The sequence below is a fragment of the Convolutriloba macropyga genome, chromosome 3, assembly GCF_964194025.1.
Source record: "Convolutriloba macropyga chromosome 3, txConMacr16.3, whole genome shotgun sequence".
NCBI lineage: Eukaryota > Metazoa > Xenacoelomorpha > Acoela > Convolutidae > Convolutriloba > Convolutriloba macropyga.
The window spans coordinates 38,704,290-38,731,025 of record NC_134470.1 but is presented as its reverse complement, the minus strand read 5'-3'; the positions used below and the strand labels follow the sequence as shown (position 1 = coordinate 38,731,025).

At 36.6% G+C, this 26,736-nt stretch overlaps 1 protein-coding gene across 7 annotated transcripts in view; it reads right to left on the bottom strand.

The window, feature by feature from the left end:
• Positions 1-26,736, bottom strand: part of LOC142336191 (uncharacterized) — a 182,804-nt gene that overhangs the window by 32,705 nt on the left and 123,363 nt on the right. For 6 of the 7 annotated variants that reach the window (XR_012758893.1, XM_075384828.1, XM_075384829.1 and 3 more), the window contains exon 7: positions 21,950-21,964. The exons of the other annotated variant lie outside the window; for it this stretch is intronic. Coding sequence is in view for 5 of the 6 variants with exons in the window: in XM_075384828.1 (XP_075240943.1) it covers positions 21,950-21,964 (15 nt within the window). In the remaining variant the exon portion in view is untranslated. The remainder of the gene's footprint in view (positions 1-21,949; positions 21,965-26,736) is intronic. 7 annotated transcript variants of the gene reach the window in all.

Genomic DNA, 26,736 nt, shown 5'->3' with positions numbered 1-26,736 from the left:
TCATGAAAATCTATGAACAGATCTTAAGAAAAGACAGCGCCCCAAAACAATTCAAATTTTAGAATTGTAAAAAACCAAGAGAAGGCCCATAATAGCATCAGCTATCGCTTTGCGGCTATTGTTTAAAAAAAACGGCCGCAACTTTAAATAACAAAAACACAGAGGTATACGTGTTTGACACATTCTTAATTGGAATTTTAATGAGGAACAGTAGAGGCGAAATCGTCATTGATAGCCCAAGCGGGCACATTAAAAATTCAAACTTTTTCCATACGATTTACCTCACCAGCTAGTTTTAGCATCCATCTCTTAGTGACAATGCAAAACCTTTTGAATTTTCATTTACCTTTGAAGCAAACCATTAAAAAACAACTTCAAGAGTTCCGTCAAGAAAGTTGTATTATATGATTTTTGAAGCAAACCAATAAACAACTTCGAGAGCTCTGTCAGGTAAGTTTTATTATATAATTTTGTTTTGACAGAAACTGATTGCCATTAAAACTAAAGTGTAAAAACAGCCTACAAAACATTTAAGTTTCCCCTGACAGTATTAATTTTACGCAACACTCAATTGGAACTATTCATTGTAGCATTCAACTGTTTAACGGGTAAACACATAGGTGCCAGTAAACACATAAGACTTGGTATGTGCACGAAAGTATTTCGTTGGTAGAGGTTCCCGTATGGTTGTCAGTGTTACTGATGTCATCTATGGCGTTAGTCAAGTATAATAATATAATCCAAAGACAATTTTTAAAGAAACAATGTCGTAATTAAACATTTCTCGCTGACTGTCTACACTTTAGCCGATTTCTTTAGGCTTCAGTTATGTTAAATATTTCCATAATGCAGTCTTTTTAAGTCAAGATTCCCTGAACCCTAACCCAACTCCAGCAGCATTAGTGTCAGTAACCCCCTGAATACATATTGTAGCTACAGTTGCTAACAAAATTATCTGTTCTATTCATCTACGCTGCAATTTTCAATGATAATAGCTCTGTGATGGAAACACACTCGTTTATGCTCTAAAAGAATTAGAAAATTAAAACAACAAACTGGAGAAAACCCTTATGCATGGAAGAACGGTTCACAAAGGTTGAAAACATGATCATCCTAAACTTCACAATTTACAAACCTTAACCCAATCTAGGCCTTCTATCTTCTTATTAGATAATGTCCTCGATGAAGTCTACTTGCATTTTAAAAATCAGTTCACTTCAATTCAGTATGAAAAACAAAAAATTGGTAAAATAAACAAAAATTTTCTGTACAAACATTTTCGCTGGGTATAAATTTTGCAAAACATAAAACTATCAAAACGACATGATACAAACTTTATCCTGAAAAAATGCATGCAAAACAAGTAGCCGTCACCCTTCTTTGAGGCTTTAAACTGAACACTTCTCGATTCGCCTTAATCTGTATCAGCTTCTCTAGATTTGATTGTAAACTTAATTTTGTGCGACGAACCAGAGCTTTTTAATCATTAGGTAATCAACTCAACCGGTCTAGAAATTGAATGACAAAAACCAGCCTCGCAGAAGTTAAAACAAACAATTTGCATTTTTCTGAAATAGTGATTTTACGTTGAAAATGATTGTCTTGTGTTTAAAATTGTATTAGTTCTCAAGCGAAGAATTTAAATTTTAAGAATAAAAAACAGGCCGCAACATTTTAATTACAAAAAGAAATAGTAAACGCTATTTGACACATTCTTAAGTGGAATCTTAATGAGACACAGTACAGTTGAAATCGTCATTGATAGCCCAAGCGGGCACATTAGATGTTCAAATTGTTTCCAGACGATTCACCTCCCCAACAACTTTTAATATCCCTCTTAGTTACTCTGCGAAATTTCTCGAATTTTCATTTACCTGGAAGCAAACCAAGCTTAGAATCAGTTCTGAGAAAAAATATTCAGTTTGAGAAAATAGCACGCTTTCTCCTCAAAGAATCACTTAATAAAAACCAATAACTGGCCTATTTCATCAGTTGAAAATCTTTCGTGCCATCGCAATAAATATGAATAAACAACAACTTCGACAGTGCTGACAAGTAGGTTGTATTATATAATTTTCGTTGGGACAAATCCTGATTGTTATTAATATTTCAAATATTTCAAATATAGTATCAAAAACAGCCCACAAATCATTTAAGTTCCCCTGACACTATTATGCTTTTGTAATACTTAATCGAAACTACTCATTGTAGCATTCAACTGTTTAACGGGTAACCCCATTGGGGCAATTTTGGAGTTTAGGATTCAGACTTGGTAGGTGCAAGAAAGTGTTTCATTGGTACAGGTTCCGGTTTGTCACTGGTACCGACATGCTACCTATGGCGTTAGTCAAGTAATAATATCATCCGAAATCAAATAGCTGAAAAGAAAAAGAAAATGTAGAAAGAAAGAATGATTTTAATGAAAGCATAACTTCACAATTCTCGCTGATTATCTGTAGTGATTTCTTAAAGCTTCAATTATATTGATTATTTCAATATACCAGTCTTTTTCAGTCAAAATTCCCCTAACCCAAACCCAACTCCAGCATCATTAGCGCCAGTAACCCCTGAAGACATATTGTAGCTACAGTTGCCAACGTTCTAAGAAGCGTAGGACTAGAATTGTGGCTAATTTGAAGGTAATTATCAGAGCATGGTAGATCTTTACCCTCTAAAATAGTCTGCCTTCACCACGATCAAATACAGCAACAAAATATTCAAGGTATTGTAAAATAATAGAATTACGCAGTTGAATGCTTCTACAGGCCACAGACGTTCATCTTCAGCATGCCAGACGCAAATCCACCAAATTGAAACATGCAATGAGAGCATTCAAATGGCCGATCTTTAATTTTCTTGACTGACTCAACCTTTGATAATTTATCAATGAACAAATAGAAACGGAGTATTATATTTCTATAATCATGTTCTGCCAAGCGCATCCAAGCAAAAGCATTTCCTTGAAGTACAGTCTCTCAAATTCAAAAACATATTTAATGAAAATTATGGAAATGTTCAATGATCGCGCCACCAGGTAAACTTAATTTGCTCCGCCTTGAAGTAACAGGCAACAATGTTGAGTTAATATATATCTCAACAAATGCAGAATGCTTTCAAACGTCGTTGTATTCCTCAATCGAGCGCAGCACTTAAAGACTCTTCAAACTCAGAAAAATCAACGCTTTTTTGTGACAATTAGTGTATAATGAAAGCAACATATTTAAACTCATAACATCAGAACCCATAAATAAAGCCATTAATTATATATCAGGCAATCGCGTTCGTTATTAAGAAGATCTTTAGAAATATAGTTGGTACTAGTTTGTTAAAAGTATTAAGGTGATAATCAGTCCGAGTTCTAAATTAACGTGAAAGCGTTTAAAAAAGCAGGCACAGCCAGCTGACAATGCAAATAGAGTGAACAGGTTGAAAATATCTGTTCCACTCATATGCTCTGCAATTTTCAATAATAGCGGCTCTGTGGGTGAAGCACACTCGTTTATGCTCTGAAAGAGATATGCATGTAACAACGGTTCATATAGGTTGAAAACGTGAACATCCTAAATATCACTATTTCAAGCCTCAACCCAATCTACATCTTCTATCATGCTTAATACATAATGCCCACGATAAGTTCTACTCGCATATGAACATCCAACTCATTCCAATTCAAAATATGAAAAAAATTAGCCGAAATAAATATAAATTTTCTCTTCACACAAATATTTTCGCTTGGTGAAAATTTCGAAAATAAAACTATTAAAACGACTTGATACAAAAGTTCTCCTGAAAAATTGCATGAAAAAAAAGCCGTCACCCTTTTTTGACGCTTGAAACGGAGCACTTCTCGATTCCGCCTTAAATATGTATCAGCTTTCTCTGGAATTTTACATAGAATCTAAACCCAATTTTGTGCAGCAAATCAGAACTTTTCAATCATTAAGAACATAACTCAACCGATCTAGAATTTGAACGACAAAAAAGACTCAGAATGGTTAAAACAAACAATTGGCCTATTTCTCTGAAATAGTGACTGAAGTTTGAAGACGATTGTAGTGTGTTCAAAATCCCATTAGTGTTCTAGTGACTACTTCATACTTTTTAAAAACCCGTCCGCATTATTTTACAATCCAACAGCAATATACAAGAAAAGTTGCACGTGCGCGGTTGGCTCCTGGGGAAAAAATCTGCAACTCAAAAAGAGAAACTTACCAAAGATTACTGTTTTTTGTGGTATAGGAAGCCATTATTTTTATTCAAAACATAAGAACGAGAATTGGGAAAGAGAAAAATTGACAAAATGAAAGCCTCTTAAGTTCAAAATAATGAATGTACAACAGTAGATAGTTCATGCTTTGGTGAAAACAGTGTGTTAACAGACACTTTAAAGAAGTGAACCAATCCTCTGGGTTAACACAGTCAATGAGCAGCTTGACAGTTGATGACTCTGACCCCCATTTTCAAGTTCCGGTTGATACAGTGCTGTTTTCTCATAATAAAATCGACAAACTGTTTAAAAAAACTGTGAAAAGCCATAAAAACAGCAAAACCAAGATCAATTATACAAGCTGGGACAATATTTTTGACGAATGGGTGAGCTCACGATCCATGTGGGCATACGCTCAATTTATATCCTTACTGTCAAATACAAAAAAGATTCCGCGTGATATAGCAGCCCGCATTGACGAGATAGTAATGACTGGCAAAACAGAAACAAGTTCAAATAACACAGAGGGCAGTCTTGGTGCATCAAACAAGAATCCTATTGAACAGCCAGACTTGGAAACAATTTGCAAGAAACAGATTCAAACACTACGGTACATACCTATCAAGTTTCGACTCAGTTGGTCGGACGTTTTCACAAGAACAACCGAGGAATGTTTCTCAAAGGCCAAAGGGCACAGAAAACCCGAAGAACCTATTTGCCATTAGTAAATGCATATTGCGAGCATCTAATACTGGTGGAAAGAAACAAACAAAATCAGGAAAACTTCTTGTCAAAAAAGATTGAGCGCTGGTAAGCGGGGGACTACGCAAGACTTTGGTATTAAGCTGCATCGATGAAGCAATCAAGAAAAACCGTTAATGAAACCACAGAAGCACTTGCAGCTCATGTTAAAGCGGTGTGCCTCCAAGGCCAATTCGGGAGATTAGCAAAAATTCTCTCATCCGCTGGAGTAGCACCAGATAGTATCCAAACATTCAGAGAGCTTAAATCTTTACATCCTTTAGAAGAACAAACTCGGCTGTAATTTCAAGATTACAGCTCCCGATTGCATCAGTTTGATGAGCCCACGGTATGTGGCCAAATAGAAGCCTCCCTCAATTTCTCAGCTGCTGCTCCATCTAAAATGTACATCGAACACCTTTTGCACGCAGTCAATTGCGCAGCTCCTGATCACTCTAAACAGGCTATTACAAGCATAACGAAGCTAGTGTTTTTTTGGCCAGCAGAGGTCAGCTCCCTCTGTCAGTGGCACCAGTTTTTTGTAGTGCTTCTGTAATTGCTTTAAATAAAAAAAAAGGAGATGTGCGTACTATAGCTGTGAGGTCTGACGACGTTTAGCTGCAAAATGCATAGCCAAACAAACATAAACAGAGTCGGCCGAGCTGTTCTCAACTAAACAACTTTGTGTAGGAGTCAATGGAGCTGAAAGTATCATACACGTGACCAAAATTACATTTGAGAAATCGCAGCTTTCACAGGATGCAGGAATATTACAGATCGATTTTAAAAACGCCTTCAATTCCATTAAGCGAAGTCAAACTCTAAATGCAGCTGTTACATTAATGCCGAGTCTTGCATCATTTGCCACTTACTGCTACTCACAGCACAGTCATCTTTATTATAGTAACAAATCTGTAACAAGTCAATCTGGAGTGCAACAAGGAGATCCCTTGGGTCCCATTTTGTTCTCCCTAACATTGTGGCCTATAATAGAAGAGATTGAATCAAAAATACCTAATCTTACCCAGCACTGCTGGTAACTTGACGATGGTATTATTGCTGGAACAGAACCCGAACTGAACCAGGCTTTAGAAATTTGGCTGTCTCGGGCAAAACTTGAGGCCTAGAACTCAGAAGAGACAATGTGAGGTCTGGTCAAAAGGAGCTATGAACACGATTGATAGCAGAATTAAAAGAAACAGTAGAGAGGAACTCGAAATACTGGGTGCTGCTCTTGGATCACCCCGATTCGTTGCTTCCTCGATACAGAAACGTGTTCAAAACGTCGAAAAACTACTGGAGAACCTTGAGTACATAAACGACCAACAGTTCATGAAGAAATAGAAACGAAGTATTATATTTCTATAATCATGTTCTGCCAAGCGCAACCAAGCAAAAGCATCCCCTTGAAGTACAGTCTCTCAAATTCAAAAACATATTTAATGAACATATTTATGGAAATGTTCAATGATCGCGCCGCCAGGTAAACTTAATTTGCTTCGCCTTGAAGTAACAGGCAACAATGTTGAGTTAATATATATCTCAACAAATGCAGAATGCTTTCAAACGTCGTTGTATTCCTCAATCAAGCGCAGCAATTTAAGACTCTTCAAATTCACAAAAATCAACGCTTTTTTGTGACAATTAGTGTATAAAGAAAGCAACATATTTAAACTCATAACATCAGAACCCATAATTAAAGCCATTAATTATATATCAGGTAATCGCGTTCGTTGTTGAGAAAATCTTTTGAAATATAGTTGGTGCTAGTTTGTTAAAAGTATTAAGGCGATAATCAGTCCGAGTTCTAAATTAACGTGAAAGTGTTTAGAAAAGCAAGCACAGCCAGCTGACAATGTAAATAGAGTGAACAGGTTGAAAATTGTCTGTTCCACTCATCTGCTCTGCAATTTTCAACAATAGCGAATCTGTGGGTGAAGCACACTCGTTTATGCTCTGAAAGAGATATGCATGGAAGAACGGTTCATATAAGTTGAAAACGTGAACATCCTAAATATCACGATTTCCAACCCTCAACCCAATCTACATCTTCTATCATGTTTATTACATAATGCCCACGATAAGTTCTACTCGCATATGAACATCCAACTCATTCCAATTCAAAATATGAAAAAAATTAGCCGAAATAAATATAAATTTTCTCTTCACACAAATATTTTCGCTTGGTGAAAATTTCGAATAAAATAAAACTATTAAAACGACTTGATACAAAAGTTCTCCTGAAAAATTGCATGAAAAAAAAGCCGTCACCCTTTTTTGACGCTTGAAACGGAGCACTTCTCGATTCCGCCTTAAATATGTATCAGCTTTCTCTGGAATTTTACATAGAATCTAAACCCAATTTTGTGCAGCAAATCAGAACTTTTCAATCATTAAGAACATAACTCAACCGATCTAGAATTTGAACGACAAAAAAGCCTCAGAATGGTTAAAACAAACAATTGGCCTACTTCTCTGAAATAGTGACTGAAGTTTGAAGACGATTGTAGTGTGTTCAAAATCCCATTAATGTTCTAGTGACTACTTCATACTTTTTAAAAACCCGTCCGCATTATTTTACAATCCAACAGCAATATACAAGAAAAGTTGCACGTGCGCGGTTGGCTCCTGGGGAAAAATCTGCAACTCAAAAAGAGAAAGTTACCAAAGATTACTGTTTTTTGTGGTATAGGAAGCCATTATTTTTATTCAAAAAATAAGAACGAGAATTGGGAAAGAGAAAAATTGACAAAATGAAAGCCTCTTAAGTTCAAAATAATGAATGTACAACAGTAGATAGTTCATGCTTCTACAGGCCACAGACGTTCATCTTCAGCATGCCAGACGCAAATCCACCAAATTGAAACATGCAATGAGAGCATTCAAATGGCCGATCTTTAATTTTCTTGACTGACTCAACCTTTGATAATTTATCAATGAACAAATAGAAACGGAGTATTATATTTCTATAATCATGTTCTGCCAAGCGCATCCAAGCAAAAGCATCTCCTTGAAGTACAGTCTCTCAAATTCAAAAACATATTTAATGAAAATTATGGAAATGTTCAATGATCGCGCCACCAGGTAAACTTAATTTGCTCCGCCTTGAAGTAACAGGCAACAATGTTGAGTTAATATATATCTCAACAAATGCAGAATGCTTTCAAACGTCGTTGTATTCCTCAATCGAGCGCAGCACTTAAAGACTCTTCAAACTCAGAAAAATCAACGCTTTTTTGTGACAATTAGTGTATAATGAAAGCAACATATTTAAACTCATAACATCAGAACCCATAAATAAAGCCATTAATTATATATCAGGCAATCGCGTTCGTTATTAAGAAAATCTTTAGAAATATAGTTGGTACTAGTTTGTTAAAAGTATTAAGGTGATAATCAGTCCGAGTTCTAAATTAACGTGAAAGCGTTTAAAAAAGCAGGCACAGCCAGCTGACAATGCAAATAGAGTGAACAGGTTGAAAATATCTGTTCCACTCATATGCTCTGCAATTTTCAATAATAGCGGCTCTGTGGGTGAAGCACACTCGTTTATGCTCTGAAAGAGATATGCATGTAACAACGGTTCATATAGGTTGAAAACGTGAACATCCTAAATATCACTATTTCAAGCCTCAACCCAATCTACATCTTCTATCATGTTTAATAAATAATGCCCACGATAAGTTCTACTCGCATATGAACATCCAACTCAATCCAATTCAAAATATGAAAAAAAATTAGCCGAAATTTGAACAACAAAAAATAGCATCACAATGGTTAAAACAAACAATTGGCATTCTTATCTGAAATAGTGACTGGAGTTTGAAGAAGATTGTAGTGTGTTCAAAATCCCATAAAAGTTCTAATGACGACTTCATACTTTTTAAAAACCAGTCCGCATTATTTTACAATCCGACGGCAATAAGTAGAAAAGTTGCAGGTGCGCGGTTGGCTTCTGGGGAAAAATCTGCAACAAAATGAAAGCCTCTTAAGTTCAAAATAATGAATGTACAACAGTAGATAGTTAATGCTTTGGTGAAAACAGTGTGTTAACAGACACTTTAATGAAGTGAACCAATCCTCTGGGTTAACACAGTCAATGAGCAGCTTGACAGTTGATGACTCTGACCCCCATGTTCAAGTTCCGGTTGATACAGTGCTGTTTTATCATAATAAAATCGACACTGTTTAAAAAAACTGAAAAGCCATAAAAACAACAAAACAAAGATCAATTATACAAGATGGGGACAATATTTTTGACGAATGGGCGTGCTCACGATCCATATGGGCATACGCTCAATTTATATCCTTACTGTCAAATACAAAAAAGATTCCACGTGATATAGCTGCCCGCATTGACGAGATAGTTCTGACTTGCAAAACAGAAACAAGTTTAAATAGCACAGAGGGCAGTCTTGGTGCATCAAACATGAATCCAATTGAACAGCCAGACTTGGAAACAATTTGCAGGAAACAGATTCCAACTTTACGGTACTTACCTATCAAGTTTCGACTCAGTTGGTCGGACGTTTTCACCAAAACTATCGAGGAATGTATCTCAAAGCCAAACTGCACAGCGCTGGAAAGCGGGGGACTACGCCGCACGTTATTGTTAAGCTGCATCGATGAAGTAACTACGAAACACCGTTAATGAAACCAAAGAAGCACTTACAGCTCATGTTAAAGCGTTGTGCCTCCAAGGCCAATTCGGGAGATCAGCAAAAATTCTCTCATCCGATGGAGTAGCACCACATAGTATCCAAACATTCAGAGAGCTTAAATCTTAAGCTCCTGATTGCATCAGTTTGATGAGCCAACGGTATTTGGCCAAATGGAAACCGCCCTCAATTTCTCAGCTGCTGGTCCATCTAAAATGTAAATCGAACACCTTTTGCACGCAGTCAATTGCGCAGCTCCTGATAACTCTAAACAGTCTATTCCAAGCATAACGAAGCTAGTGTTTTTCGGCCAGCAGAGGTTAGCTCCCTCTGTCAGTGGCACCATTTTTCTGTAGTGCTTCTGTAATTGCTTTAAATAAAATAAAAAAGTGTGCGTACTATAGCTGTGGGTGAGGTGAGGTCTGGCGACGTTTGGTTGCAAAATGCATAGCCGAACAAACACAAACGGAGTCGGCTGAACTGTTCTGATCTAAACAACTTGGTGTAGGAGTCAATGGAGCTGAAAGTATCATACACGCGACCAAAATTACATTTGAGAAATTGCAGCTTTCACAGGATGCAGGAATATTACAGATCGATTTCAAAAACGCCTTCAATTCCATTAAGCGAAGTCAAACTCTAAATGCAGTTGTTACAATAACGCCGAGTCTTGCATCATTTGCCATTTATTGCTACTCACAGCACAGTCATCTTTATTATAGTAACAAATCTGTAACAAGTCAATCTGGAGTGCAACAAGGAGATCCCTTGGGTCCCATTTTGTTTTCCCTAACATTGTGGCCTATAATAGAAGAGATTGAATCGAAAATACCTAATCTTACCCAGCACTGTTGGTACCTTGACGATGGTATTATTGCTGGCAGAGAACCCGAACTGAACCAGGCTTTAGATATTTTGACTGTCTCGGGAAAAACTTGCGGCCTAGAACTCAGAAGAGACAATGTGAGGTCTGGTCAAAAGGAGCTATGAACACGATCGGTAGCAGAATTAAAAGAAACAATAGAGAGCGACTCAAAATACTGGGTGCTGCTGTTGGATCCCCCCGATTCGTTGGTTCCTCGATACAGAAACGTGTTCAAAAGATCGAAAAATTACTACAGAACCTTGAGTACATAAACGACCCACAGTGTGCTCTTGGCATTCTACGTAGTTGCATGGGTGCAACAAAAACGGTGTATTCACTGCGCTGCAATACACCATCAGAGGAAGCTGTAAATATTTTTGAGGAATTTGACTCGCTTCAAAGGACAACTTTTGACAATATAACGGGAACACTCTTGTCTAATGAATCAAGGCATCAAGCATGTTTGCCGATCTGGAATTGTAAACCGACGAGCGTCTACTCAGATAAAAGCAGCTTATATTGGTTGGATATCGCAGTCTGCTACATTAGTAGAGCTTATAACTGGCCAAAGTCCGACAGCTGATCAATCTTTTGCCAAATTGATTGATGAAACAATGGTTTGTCAATAACGCAGCTCACTCAAAGCAAAATACAGGAAGTCCTCGACGAAGTTGCTCTCAATAAATTCATCGAAAATCAAACTTCCGAAAGAGAAAAAGCTCGTTTATTGTCACTCTTTGCCTCAACAAGGAGCATGGTTAGCGGCAGCTCCCATACCGGCTCTCGGCCTCCATCTCTTGCCCAACAAGTTTTGTGCAGCTGTGAAATATAGACTGGGCGCTCCCATATATGAAAAAGAAAGGAAGTGTCCCTATTGTAAAACAGGATATTTGGATACACTCGGTGATCAACCTGTTGCCTGTCATGGGCGGGGCGATGGCGATATGATTTCGCGACATCACCGTCTAAGAGACAAAATTATATCCGCTTGCAGCGCTGCCGACCTGTCGCCAGTTTTCGAGCAGAGGAAACTGATACCGGAAACAGACTCTCGACCTGGAGATGTATATTTAACTTGCTGGTCTGCTGGACAGCCAGCAGCTATGGATGTAAACATTACCTCTCCACTGCAACCCAGTATTATTTCAAATGCGGCGATGAAGTCTGGTTTTGCCCTGAGAGCTGCCGAAGACAGGAAGTTCGAGCAATATTCCCAACATTGTGCCAACATAGAAATTCAGTTCATTCCCAAGGCTTTTGAATCATTTGGTGGGCTCTCTGATTTGGTGAGAAAGACAGTGAAACGAATAGATCTACCCACTGACAACAGAAGTTTGTACTCAGCTGGTTTGTCAGTTGCTTTCAGCTCAATCGGTTTCAGTCACACTAATGCGAGGAAACGCTACTATGTTGATAGCCAGAATTGCAGATCTGTGAGCCAGTTGCAAGCAAAAGAAGCCTCCTTAAAGTCTCATGACCTCTGGTTGTGTTGGTTTCAGTATCTTCTTTGCAAACAAAATAACGTGGGTTCCACTATCCTAGTTGAAAACCCGATTGTGTGGGTTTTACTATTCCAAATGAAAACACGATTGATAAAATTCAAATAATTATTAGTTTCTATTCTTACCGTACCAAACTGGAAAGAATAGAAACATATATTTTACTTCTAGAAAACTGAAATGAACTGCTGAAAATTGATTTATTAAACTGGTGATCTGCTGTTTTATAAACCTAGTCATGGTAACCGAGTTAATTATTAATTCAATTCCTTCCATTTAATTTAATCACAAAAAGACAAAGGAAACTTTGTTTGACACATTCCTAAGTGCAATCTTAATGAGGCACAGTAATTAAATACCGCCATTGATAGCCCAAGCAGGCACAATACATGTTCCGATTGTTTCACGACCATTTATCTCCTCAACCACTTTTAGGATTCAACTAAAAGGTACTAAACAAAATTTTCACTGAAAGTGAGCTTAGCATAAAATTGGCCGATTGTGTCTGGAGAAAAATTCGATCTCAAATAAATATTTTCTAATTTCTAAAGAACTATTGAGTCAACAAAAAAGATCCCAAAATAACAAAATTAAATCCTAAAAGAAATTTTAATCGAAGTATTAAGCGCAAAAATGGATCGAGTTTGTACAAACACATAATCACAGAGGTAACTGCTTTAAACTCTGAAGTGTAGTAAGCGGACTTTCATCAGGTAACGCTAAACTACCTGCAAACAGAGCCATATACTTTGACGGAAAGAAGACTACTCCAACACCATGATCCAACGAAATAGACGAATCGAAAAGCTTCAAGCTAATTGCACTTCTCTCCATTGCAAAACTAATAGAAAAACTTTTAGGACTTTGCAAAACATCCACTAAAAGAAAATCGGCATCGCTTGAACTCATGACCAACAGCTCTCACTGTTCTCAACAACGACAACCAAAAAAACCTTAATCAAAAGAAACCCTACTCTACTAGTATCCTTCGATCTTACAGCCGCTTTCGACACGGTTGATTACAAATTACTATAAAGGACATACTTGAGGCACCACTACCAAATATTACAAAAAGATGGGTCGGTTCATACTTACAGAACAATTTCTCTTAGGAGGAATACAATAAAACTTGAAAGTAGAGAAAAGTCAAAGTGTGTTCTCCAAGGCGGTGTTTTATCGCCAATCTGCCTCTACCACCAAAAAATATAAACCTCACGTCCTACGCTGAGGATACAACTCAACAGCAAACGACAGGTTGAGTCGTTTGCTGTTGCCGAGTCTTGCATCATTTGCCATTTATTGCTACTCACAGCACAGTCATCTTTATTATAGTAACAAATCTGTAACAAGTCAATCTGGAGTGCAACAAGGAGATCCCTTGGGTCCCCTTTTGTTCTCCCTAACATTGTGGCCTATAATAGAAGAGAATGAATCGAAAATACCTAATCTTACCCAGCACTGTTGGTACCTTGACGATGGTATTATTGCTGGCAGAGAACCCGAACTGAACCAGGCTTTAGAGATTTTGACTGTCTCGGGAAAAACTTGCGGCCTAGAACTCAGACGAGACAATGTGAGGTCTGGTCAAAAGGAGCTATGAACAAGATCGGTAGCAGAATTAAAAGAAACAATAGAGAGCGAGTCAAAATACTGGGCGCTGCTGTTGGATCCCCCCGATTCGTTGGTTCCTCGATACAGAAACGTGTTCAAAAGATCGAAAAATTACTACAGAACCTTGAGTACATAAACGACCCACAGTGTGCTCTTGGCATTCTACGTAGTTGCATGGGTGCAACAAAAACGGTGTATTCACTGCGCTGCAATACACCATCAGAGGAAGCTGCAAATATTTTTGAGCAATTTGACTCGCTTCAAAGGACAACTTTTGACAATATAACGGGAACACTCTTGTCTAATGAATCATGGCATCAAGCACGTTTGCCGATCTGGAATTGTAATCCGACGAGCGTCTGCTCAGATAAAAGCAGCTTATATTGGTTGGATATCGCAGTCTGCTACATTAGTAGAGCTTATAACTGGCCAAAGTCCGACAGCTGATCAATCTTTTACCAAATTGATTGATGAAACAATGGTTTGTCAATAACGCAGCTCACTCAAAGCAAAATACAGGAAGTCCTCGACGAAGTTGCTCTCAATAAATTCATCGAAAATCAAACTTCCGAAAGAGAAAAAGCTCGTTTATTGTCACTCTTTGCCTCAACAAGGAGCATGGTTAGCGGCAGCTCCCATACCGGCTCTCGGCCTCCACCTCTTGCCCAACAAGTTTTGTGCAGCTGTGAAATATAGACTGGGCGCTCCCATATATGAAAAAGAAAGGAAGTGTTCCTATTGTAAAACAGGATATTTGGATACACTCGGTGATCATCCTGTTGCCTGTCATGGGCGGGGCGATGGCGATATGATTTCGCGACATCACCGTCTAGGAGACAAAATTATATCCGCTTGCAGCGCTGCCAACCTGTCGCCAGTTTTCGAGCAGAGGAAACTGATACCGGAAACAGATTCTCGACCTGGAGATGTATATTTAACTTGCTGGTCTGCTGGACAGCCAGCAGCTATGGATGTAAACATTACCTCTCCACTGCAACCCAGTATTATTTCAAATGCGGCGATGAAGTCTGGTTTTGCCCTGAGAGCTGCCGAAGACAGGAAGTTCGAGCAATATTCCCAACATTGTGCCAACATAGAAATTCAGTTCATTCCCAAGGCTTTTGAATCATTTGGTGGGCTCTCTGATTTGGTGAGAAAGACAGTGAAACGAATAGATCTACCCACTGACAACAGAAGTTTGTACTCAGCTGGTTTGTCAGTTGCTTTCAGCAGTCTTTCTCAATCGGTTCCAGTCACACTAATGCGAGGAAACGCTACTATGTTGATAGCCAGAATTGCAGATCTGTGAGCCAGTTGCAAGCAAAAGAAGCCTCCTTAAAGTCTCATGACCTCTGGTTGTGTTGGTTTCAGTATCCCCATTGCAAACAAAATAACGTGGGTTCCACTATCCTAGATGAAAACCCGATTGTGTGGGTTTTACTATTCCAAATGAAAACACGATTGATTAAATTCAAATAATTACGAGTTTCTATTCTTACCGTACCAAACTGGAAAGAATAGAAACATATATTTTACTTCTAGAAAACTGAAATGAACTGCTGAAAATTGATTTATTAAACTGGTGATCTGCTGTTTTATAAACCTAGTCATGGTAACCGAGTTAATTATTAATTCAATTCCTTCCATTTATTTTAATCACAAAAAGACAAAGGAAACTTTGTTTGACACATCATTAAGTGCAATCTTAATGAGGCACAGTAATTAAATACCGCCATTGATAGCCCAAGCAGGCACAATACATGTTCCGATTGTTTCACGACCATTTATCTCCTCAACCACTTTTAGGATTCAACTAAAAGGTACTAAACAAAATTTTCACTGAAAGTGAGCTTAGCATAAAATTGGCCGATTGTGTCTGGAGAAAAATTCGATCTCAAATAAATATTTTCTAATTTCTATAGAACTATTGAGTCAACAAAAAAGATCCCAAAATAACAAAATTAAATCCTAAAAGAAATTTTAATCGAAGTATTAAGCGCAAAAATGGATCGAGTTTGTACAAACACATAATCACAGAGGTAACTGCTTTAAACTCTGAAGTGTAGTAAGCGGACTTTCATCAGGTAACGCTAAACTACCTGCAAACAGAGCCATATACTTTGACGGAAAGAAGACTACTCCACCACCATGATCCAAAGAAATAGACGAATCGAAAAGCTTCAAGCTAATTGCACTTCTCTCCATTGCAAAACTAATAGAAAAACTTTTAGGACTTTGCAAAACATCCACTAAAAGAAAATCAGCACCGCTTGAACTCATGACCAACAGCTCTCACTGATCTCAACAACGACAACCAAAAAAACCTTAATCAAAAGAAACCCTACTCTACTAGTATCCTTCGATCTTACATTCGCTTTCGACACGGTTGATTACAAATTACTATAAAGGACATACTTGAGGCACCACTGCCAAATATTACAAAAAGATGGGTCGGTTCATACTTACAGAACAATTTCTCTGAGGAATACAATAAAACTTGAAAGTAGAGAAAAGTCAAAGTGTGTTCTCCAAGGCGGTGTTTTATCGCCAATCTGCCTCTACCACCAAAAAATATAAACCTCACGTCCTACGCTGAGGATACAACTCAACAGCAAACGACAGGTTGAAAAACTACGTGACAAAATAACTCCCTACATAAATATTTTACCCGTCTGGCTAAAAACAAGACAACTTAAGTTAGCAGCTGAGGAATCAATTCCCACCGTGTTCACCAGCTGGAGCAAGGAGGTTTGACCCACACCTCACTGTCAACAATTCCAATCAAGTCCGAAGTCAAAGTAGTTGTTGTCATCTTTGATAGTATACTCAATTTACGAGAACAAGTAAGGATCACCAAAGAGAAACTTTAGAAGCGCATAAACATACCAAAAAATTGATTGTAGCAAATGGGGGTCCCTGCACAAAAAAGACTCCCAGTGACTTACAAAGCTATCGGTGGGAGCGTCCTGAACTGCGGTGCTCACAATGTCTGACATCAATGATTTACACAATGAGGTTTACACGCTGCCTGTCAATGCTTACACAAAACGTTAGCGCAGCAATGCCAAACCAGCAGTTATCAGAGCCACCATACCGATCACAAAACAACTTCTACAACCAGTTTTTCTTCAATAAGACAGACACTAAATGATACTCATAGGGAAAGCGTGATACAAAACATTAAAGAGCAAAAAAATCGCGGGAGAAAAAATGTGCTCGAAAGCATTCATCGACAGACGTTCCATAATCAACAGAACAAAGACAGCAAGAAACTACGCACATGTCCACCAGAGATATCAGCGTAAAAACAAAAGCTGCCACGAATTGCACTCATCCTTTTGGCACAACTGAGAATTGGATACTGCTCCCTGCTGAGCTCTTACTTGAGTAGGGTTTTTAGCAATTTTGATAACCGCTGACCCAAGTTTGACGTGTCACCGCATGACGCACATCACATTTTCAAATGTAAAAGAGCACCACAGACCTAAAATTGATCGACTAGTGGGAAAGACCAGTAGGTAGAAGTAGCTACCTGTCTGGACTTAATGCTATCAGTCCATAACGACCACACTGCACAGAAAAATTCAACTTCCATGCCCCTTTCCACCAATGTTGACGATACCGCTCCTGTACCCCCACTCCCAGGGGACCACATGTCACCCACCATGGCGTAGATGCAGAAAGGCCGCGGCTCCGCACGCAAGTTGAGGATAGAAAGTCACTGTCTAATATATGTTTTGTTATTATAATGCAAATGCAACTAAGACACCAGTAAAAACAGGCATACGCGCCGATATCCTGCCAGAATTAGAGAGGAAGAATGTTCTAGAACAAAAAGAGTCCACTAAAAATTTTGCAAAAATAAGACGGATCTTTTCAACGTACCACCCCTTTGCTACCAAGTAGAGAATCAACCCCTCTTTCTGTGCAATAATTTACCACAAAATTACATAGCCTACAGTTTAGATAGCCTAATATCAAGTTACAATTGCGGGATAAAAGTAAGCCGGCATTAAAACAAGCTGAAAGTTATGCAATAGTTGTGTAATCTATCAGACACAATACATTGCTAACCGTTAAAATCAACACTGCACATAGTTTTATAATGCATAATGTATGCCAACGCTCCAAAGAAACAAAAACAGGTCAATTTTTAGACATTTAGTGGGTACGGGCCTCAGCGGACCGCTGTCCATGGCCATGTTTCTCATGCGCTGTGGGATGTAATCCGAAAACCGCGGGCCGGCTATCGCGACGAAGCCGCGACGCGCGCTCACCGACCCGCCAGGTCAACTTAAAATACGGGTACCACAAAAATTTTCGGCTTACTTGACCACCACCGAATCGGTGATACCAGAAGGACTATCTAATTAGACATTTTTCGGTAAGGTTAGTATTGAGTAAGGAAATATATTAAAGGGAAAATTATGCACTATTAAATAATTAAGCATATGCTTGGTCATCAAATGTTAATATAGCATTTTCAGGGCTCGCCCAAAAAAAGAAATAAACCCTCGTTAGTATACCTTAATTGATGCGTCTTATATTTCGAAAAATTACAAACCAGATTCTGGTTAGACCGGTTTTTTTAAAGCTCGCAAAAATTGTTGGAAAAAATGTCTTGGAACAATTCCTTCCAGTTAATTGTTTACTCTGTCAACTTATTTGTAACAATGGGGTGGCGCTAAGCCAAAAGAATATAAGTTACTGATCAATATTTTCCATTTATTCACTTACCAAAAAAAGCTAAAAGTTGTACATTATTTTGAACTGAGTCAAGCATCCCAAGTTGAAGACCAAAATGCCTCCGACTGACTATTATAAGTTCAAACTGTTCTCTGAAGACCAAAATGTGAGCTCATATTGAGTTCAAATCCATCTGTCAAAGTGCGCTCCAAATCAGCTGATCAGACTATCATGCCTAACTTTTGTGAGTCAACCTAACCCTATTGTTTGGCCCTGAAGCGCAAAAGTCAAAGGGGTGGTCTCTATTAAGTTTCCCAAGAGGGTCAATTCTGTTTGGGACCTCAACCTGCGTGAAAAACGATTTCTGCCTTACATACATATAGCATACATTGCCATGATGAACTGTCCGATATTAAAACTAAATCTCGACTTTCGAACCCTCCTAACACATATTGTGAATCAAACAACGCCATTTCTGGATGTGTAATGATCCAATATTGAAAAGTGCTCAATGGTCTTATACAATTAATTCGAAAATACAAACAAGGAGCTTCGGTAATGTGGTTCCGACCCCGCTCATCCACATTCTTGACTTAATTGGCTACCAAATGAAGAAGAGATAGAAAACTTTCAAAAACATACATATCGTTCAATAAACAACCAATGGAATACAATAATGCCGCGCTAGAGGGCCGATGAACGTAGTTGATAATAGGACTCTTAGAGAGGACAATAATAAATATCAAACAACAAACATTATTTACGATCAAAACTCGACGTCTATAATAAAAAATCATAACAAAATCAAACTCGCATCAGATAGGACCTAAACGAAAACAATTTAAACTAAGCTTCATTAGAAAAAATATGGAATCTGTCCTCAATGCGACTGGTTAACAGGTCGTCAAAAAGAGCAAAGAGGTGCGAAGTTCAAAAATAGGTTTTTTGAAAACAATTAATTTCACATTTATTAATGTCATTAGATATCAACTGAAATCCCTAAAATGTTCAAAGGAAGCAATTGAGACATGTAACTTTTCACGGTTCAATTGCAGACAATTTTAAAGCCAATGGGATCTACGATTATTGTTATAAATTAAAAAGAAAACAAAAATCCTATAAAATGTGAAAAAAATTTCAAAAATTTTATGACATCTGGTAGTAACAGCAATAACAAAGCCGAGAAAAAATGTTTGGAGCTAAAACCGTTATACAAGTTAAATTATAGCTCATTGGGAACGGGTTGTGATCCGTGTTTACAGAGACTGAGCTACAAATCGACCGAAAAACTATTTAAAAAAGTGACAAAGCTCAAAAACCCAAATGTTTTTGAAAAAAAATAATTTCAAAAGTCATAACAGACTTAAGTCTTCAACAAACAGCGATGGATTAGGTTGCAATACCTCAGGAAGCCCATTGGGCCTGTTAACAATGAGACTATGTCACGACCCAACAAATTAACAACAAATATATAAAGAAGCCAAAACTTCAAACAATTTTAGAGATGACACTGTTCAAGGCACTGTAATTAAAAAGCATTACCTGCAAGAACTGTAAATTGTCACTTTCTCCTCATCCTAACATCAAAAAGTTCCTTATAAAAGGACTACATAGACATGACAACAAAAGAAACCCATAATTGGAACAGTAAAGAAATCTGGAAAATTTTCTAATGAAATTAATGGTCGAAGCCATGAGCCACAACGTATAACCAAACGCGAAGCAAATAGTCGAATCAACAAAAGTAATTGAGATTTCTAATTAGTGAGATTAAGTTACATGGTTACGGAAATTAAAGCAAAAAAGATATAGTTCCAGTCTCTTTTATTTCAACTTACAAAGTCAATAAAACAAACAGCTATAAACTGAAATCTTTAACTAGGTCAAGTTATACGTCCCTGGGAAGCAATTGAGACCTATCGTTATCAGCTATATGGCGTACAACAACAAAAAGAAGGACAAACATCCAAAAAAATTCGCGAGAAAATTGGGTCTCAGCTCAAAACGCATACACTATATAAAAAAACATGGAATTTAACCAGATACGCCTTTTGCCAACGCTATGCTTTTTCCATACTACATTTTCCTTCAATTGGAGTTGTCAGTAATGTGATAATTCGACAACGAAACAAAATGAACTCATAAACTATACAAATAGGCTCAAAGTAAAAAAAACGCGTAGTATCGAAACAAGGAGACCATTAGTTGAACATAAAACCTTTACTGACATAAATTTATATCCGACAGGAAATTAGTTTCTGCCAATTTTTACTGACACTACGCCCGAATTTGAGAGAAATAAGATAAAATAGTGGCATTGTTCAAAAATTAACCGATATTTTCTTGAAACAAATTCATTCAAAGTCATAAGACATTAGATAACAACTGAAAGAAATGTCTAGGTTAATTTATACCTACTGAAAGACCACTGGATCTTTGATTCGGGACAATAATTCATTGGGCTATAAAAAAGATACCAAATGAAGCAAAACTCAAGAAGTCCAAATTTTTACGAAAACAATTGGTCGGAGCCATATAAACCATGAGCTTAACTCTGAAAACATAATATAATCTCGTCGGGCCTCGCTTAGTTTAAATAGTATCTGTCCTTAATTGAGCCCTGGTTTGAAAATCTTGTCAGTAATTTACTTAAAAAACATTTACATAGCGAATTATTTTGAAAAAAAGGGCGCGTCCCATTAAAATCTAAAGAATTTTTCATTGTAAGGATCCTTGGCGACATCAAGATCATGCCAGATAATGCTGCTCATCCAACAAAAAACTAATTGGTTCAAATGGTTGCGAAGTAGATCAATTTTTTAACAAAATTTTCCAGTTTGTCAAAAATAAATGCATTTTGATTAGTTATCGAGTTAAAATTTGCAAAAAAAAAACTCTGGTGGCCAAATTTTAATTCCAGAAGATTCCCAAAGCTAGCAGGAGTACAACTAGCTCATTTGTCAGCTTAAAAGGAATATAGTCGCAGTTTTAAGGCGTCTACTTCCAGCAAATTTTGGGCAAGTGGGCTAAAAATGCATTTTTTGTTCTTTGTCCCAAATTTGATCCCGAAAAATGTCCGGATTTTGACAAACTTAGCATAAATTCAAGCCCAAAAACTCGGATCGAACATGTCAGCAACCCTCCTCTATCTTTAGAGTTAAAACCAACAACACTAAAGTTAACAATTTGAACAGATTTTGGCAAAATTGACGAAAATTAGGTCAAAAATAAAGAAAATGTGAATAAAAACAGCTGAATTACGTCTAATATTCACAAACATTTAAACCTCGTTAACTCTCTATAAAAAGCGAAAAATGAAAAAATCTTTTTAATTCCATATTCTACGCCGGACGGGCTTTTTTAAGATACCATTCACAACTCTCTATCGATCGGCCAAAATTGTCGGAACAAAAAAACTCAATTTGAGTATATAGTTCCTCCCCCACTAAAGTGGGTCGGAACAAGTATTGAAGAAATACATTTAACGATTATATTTGGAACGAAGTACAAACCGCGAAAATCATGACGTAAAAATCAAGATTGACTCTTGTAATCAACAATGGTAATTAAGACACATCAATTGACAATTCCGTTGAGGGTTTATTTCTTTAATTTATTGGTCAGCTGGGAAAAGAAAGATAGTTTTTTATTAAAATGTTAGATATTGCGATAAAAAACTTACGCTTATCAAGACGCGCTAGTATCCAAAAGGGAACACATCATGTCACACATATTTGTAGATGCTCATCAGGTAAACCCAAATTCTATACAATTAAACAATCCGGGTAGACGAAACGATTAAACGTTTTTTATTAAAGCCTTTTTGAGGATTTCTTAATTTTTTTTACATTTTCATTTTATCTAAGTTCTAGGATTAAAACTTTCCACATTCGACATCATAGAAGTCGTATTTTTATAACTTTATGAATGACAAGGTCAGAAAACGGGGAACTATTTGAATTTCGAACCTTATGAAACCGTCTCTACTGATCAACACGTTGTTAACTGAATACGAAATAAATCTTGAACTGGATCCATAAAATTTGCGCAATAAATTACCAGGTAGAGAGCGTAAAAATTAACCTGGCCAAAATTAGTAAACTATTCACCATCATTGTATGTGCGTCAAAAGTCATAGAACACCAAATTTTATTTGCTAAATATTTGTCCGAGATGAAATCAAAACAAAAACATGTAATTAAACAGATGTATACCACCATCAAAATCTTGCAAAGAGACATGAATTGTGAAACAATATATTTTGTCACTCATTCAAATTTGCCTTAACATACGTACGATATCGTTATTGCAATATTTGGGTTCCTAAGAAAAGTTGAAGACGTTTTTTCTTACTTCTCTCCATATTCAACGCAAGATAAGATCCCTTCCTAATGATTCAGACGCCACATCGTGCAACAAGCTCAACTGTTTATCGCAGAAAGTTGTGTGTGGAATCATTGTGGAATTTGAAGTTCATCTTTTCGGTAAGATTTCAAGGTTCGATTTAATTTGTGAGAATTTAAAATTTTGTTCACATTACAGACTTAATTTTGTTCACAATTGCAGACATCCTTCATATAATTGTTCCGACCCCTCTTGAGGGCGGGGGGGGAGGAACTATATACTCAAATGGGTTTATTTTTGTTCAGTCAATTTTGGCCGATCGATATATTCATCGTAGAGAGTTGACACTGGTATCATTAGAAAGCTTGTCCAGCGTAGAATATGGAATTAAAAAGATAACGAGGTTTGAACTTTCGAGAAAATAGTGAATTCCGTTAATTTCCTTCACCTTTTTTCGGAATTTTTGACTAAAATTTTGCCAATTTTGATAAAATTTAATAAAATTTTTCAAGAAAATGTTGTTGATTTTACGTTTAAAGACAAAATATATTGTCGGCTATTTTCATTGAATTTTTTTGTCACAAATTCAGGCTAAATATTTCACAAAAATCAGACTTTTTCATCAAAACCAGCACGAAATAAGTTTCTTTAGTCCACTCTGATTAAATTTGCGGGAAGTGCAGGCCCAAACTCCACTAACACCATCTTTGTAGAGCGAAAAGGGGGCTAATTCCACTTCAACTTCCTTTGAGAGTGCTCTGTAAATAAAACTTTGCCGTTTTTTGCTAACTTTATTCGTTGATTATCAAAAACGCAGCATTCATTTTTAATTTTTTAACTAAGAAGATATCTATATCAATGACATTCCAAAAATTAAATACTCCTAATGGACAATCAGCATTAGCAGTACTAGTCCTGTACCAATCTTGGACCGTTACAATCAAAATATTTCGGATTGTCGTCAGTCGGTTTTTTATAAAAAAAATTCGATCTTTTTTATATTAATTAAATAACAGAACATTTCAAATCAATGCTCACCAGTGATAGGTCCTATTGGCTTCGTAATTAGCTCAAAATTAATTTATCTAGTTGACTGCTTGAAAGCTGATGGTCGTTTTGACTTTTAAAATATTTGATTTTGAAATAAAAAATGGCTTATTGAGCCATTTGCCTCCATTGTTCTCTTAATTTGGTCAAATTGTAGCTCAGTGTCAGCAATCAAAGAGTGCTCCTTCTTTAAGCTGAATTCAATTTTAGTATTTATCGCGGTTTTACGCCTTAAGTAATGGTGTTCTGGCTTTAATACTACTAGATTTCACAACCTTTTTTTTTAAGTTTTAGGTATTCGCCCATTTTTCATGTTTTCTAGTTTTGTCAAATTATCACGTTATTGTCAGTTCATATATCACATTTTTCGCGTTCAAAACAACGCAAATAAATCAGAATTGATTTTACTTAAATCCTTGAAAATATATATTGTGGTTCTTCACCTCTTCGACAGTACTTTCTCGAAGAATTTAATTGAATTTTTAATTTTGTATTTAACTGTCGTTTTCACTTTGTCTTTTTAGTCGTATTTAATTTCCTGTACAATGACCCGGTTTGATTGGCTTTTCCTGGAAGAGAAGATGAGCCGATGTTCTGATATTAAAGATAGATAATGGCTTTCATGACTTTGAAAACAATTGTTTTTTCAAAATGAAAAAAAAAACATTTCAACTTCGCAATTTTGTTCCTCTTATTGTCTGTTTGTTACCTGGTCTCGTTAATTAAAGGTTAAAGATGACATTATTTTTGTCAAAGGAAGGTGTAAAAAGGGATTGGTGTCACAAAATCAAAGGTTTTTTCAGAATTCGTTATGACTTTACTGGCTTTGACACGGGTTTTTCATTAAAAAAAAACAAATGAATCTTTGATTTTTGTCATATTTGACGTTCTTTTTGTAGACGTAAGACATATTCTGGATAATTGCAGGCCCCAAGGGCTTCCTTTGGAAGAATGGACGAACCTATTCAAATTTTTCATTTTGTAATTAATGGCTTTTATGTGTTTGGAAATAAATTTTTTTCGAAAAAACAAGTATTACATAATTTTGCATTTTTTTCTTTTTTTTTTGTCTAACTGTTGCTTTTTTTTCAATAAAGAGCGGCCACATAATACATTATCCTTTTCGACGAAGTTGTCTGTTGTTGTTCTTTTTGTAACTGCATAAAAAATTGAATACCAAGAGTTACTAATTCCCTTCTATAGAAGCATTGGTAGTTTTAAAATTATGGGCTAATTTAGTTGATTCCTAATGGTTTTCCTTACTTTGAAATTAATTGTTTTTTAAAAAATAATTCAGCGAAATTTCTAACTTTAAAGTTTCGGTTCTTTTTTGTTTAATTGTTACCAAGCTTTATTATGAACTGTTGAATAACCATTTTTTCTGGTGAATTACAAGTTATTCTGTTTATTTTCAGTTTTATCTGACGCTGTTTTGACTTTGTTATTAAGTTGTTGTTATTGTTTGATTTTGCCGTTCGTCTTCGCTCACTTTCTTAATATCGACATATCTCATCAATCTAATGCATCATTTTTTACTCCACTGAGTTATTTGCTTTGAAGGCTATCTTTTCGTTCATACACCAGTTTTTTTTTGAAAAATACTTGAATTTTTTGTGTTTTTCCATCTGTTCCTCATTTGGTACACAATTATGCCAAAATTGTGGAAGAGCGGGGTCGGAACCTTATGTGCGGTCGCACAATACCGAGCCGCCTTGTTCTGCTTAATGCTTAATTATGTATTTTCAGGTTTAAATTAGGTACCAATACTTACATACTTTTATTTTATCTGCCGTTTTTAGTCACAACTTGTTTTTTTACAACTATGTATTATTTATGGGCAATGTTCCACCACATTTGCAAAAACTCATTTCAGCTAATTTCATCCCATTAAGGTACCCAGACTTACATTTTAAAGTTACCACCAAGATTCTATGAAAGGTACAGGAGAGTCCATTTTTGACTACTGAGTCTACTGTTCTGTTGCGTATAAAACGATCACCAATTTCCCATTTACGTTTTCCCAATCTTTTTCAAAACAAGTCGTTTTCACTAATCTCCAGTTTTTCAAACTACTTCCTTCAAAACTTGCCTGTCATTTCATATACTGTTCCTGAAACCGCTATGATAATGCAAAGTATCTGATAAAATTTCGTTGGCTGCTAATTATTCAACGCATTGTCTAAGCATCGAGCGCCATTTTTGTCTAAACTAAGATTTTCATTTAGATTATAAAGCTTAAAGTAGATCGCAAATCCATATAGTTTGTCAGTTCGTACGGACAGGTAGACATGTTAGGGACGACGGACGATGCTCACATTTTTAGGCACAAAGTCTAGGAACGCCGAGATAATGGTTTCGATCCGAACTGAAACCTCATCTCTTTAAAAAATTTTATAATAGTCAATTTTCAGAACTCTTCGAAGCCTTCCATTAGCACTAAAAATCTTTGCATGATTTAAAAACTATATCTTGAGACCTCAGTTTTTTAAAATCTAACAGCCTTTTTATTTTGTTTCTCACGGAGCGGTCTAACTTCACAGCTGTTTTAAGAGACAATGTTACCCAATTGATTGAAGTCTTAAGGTTTCAATATCGAGCACAGTTTTGAGGCGACGCAATTGACTGGGAAGTGTCTTTGATTTTTTGACCAGTATTGAGTAGTTGACGAGTTTAAACATAATTTCCGAAATACAATTGAACATCCTAGATCAATTAATGGAAAATGGATTATAAACAGATTACATAACCCTGAAAATTATTCAAAACTAGCCAAAAACTTGAAGGCTTGATGACTGATTAAAAGACCGATTAAAAGACCGTCCTTGCATCAACACCTTTATCAACATTGACAGCAGCTTTCAGCCCGAATCATGTATGGTTGAATTAAAGAGGACTACCTTAATCATAAAATAGTTTGTAGATTCGTTTGCGTTGGGAATCTCGCTGCAATAAACTATCACATCGACTGACTATGGAAAACAATCAACTATACAATCATCATTAGATTCCATTAAGGATATTATCGATGAGTACACTTAATTATCAGCAACTGAAAATGAATCGCTCGTTGTAGAAACA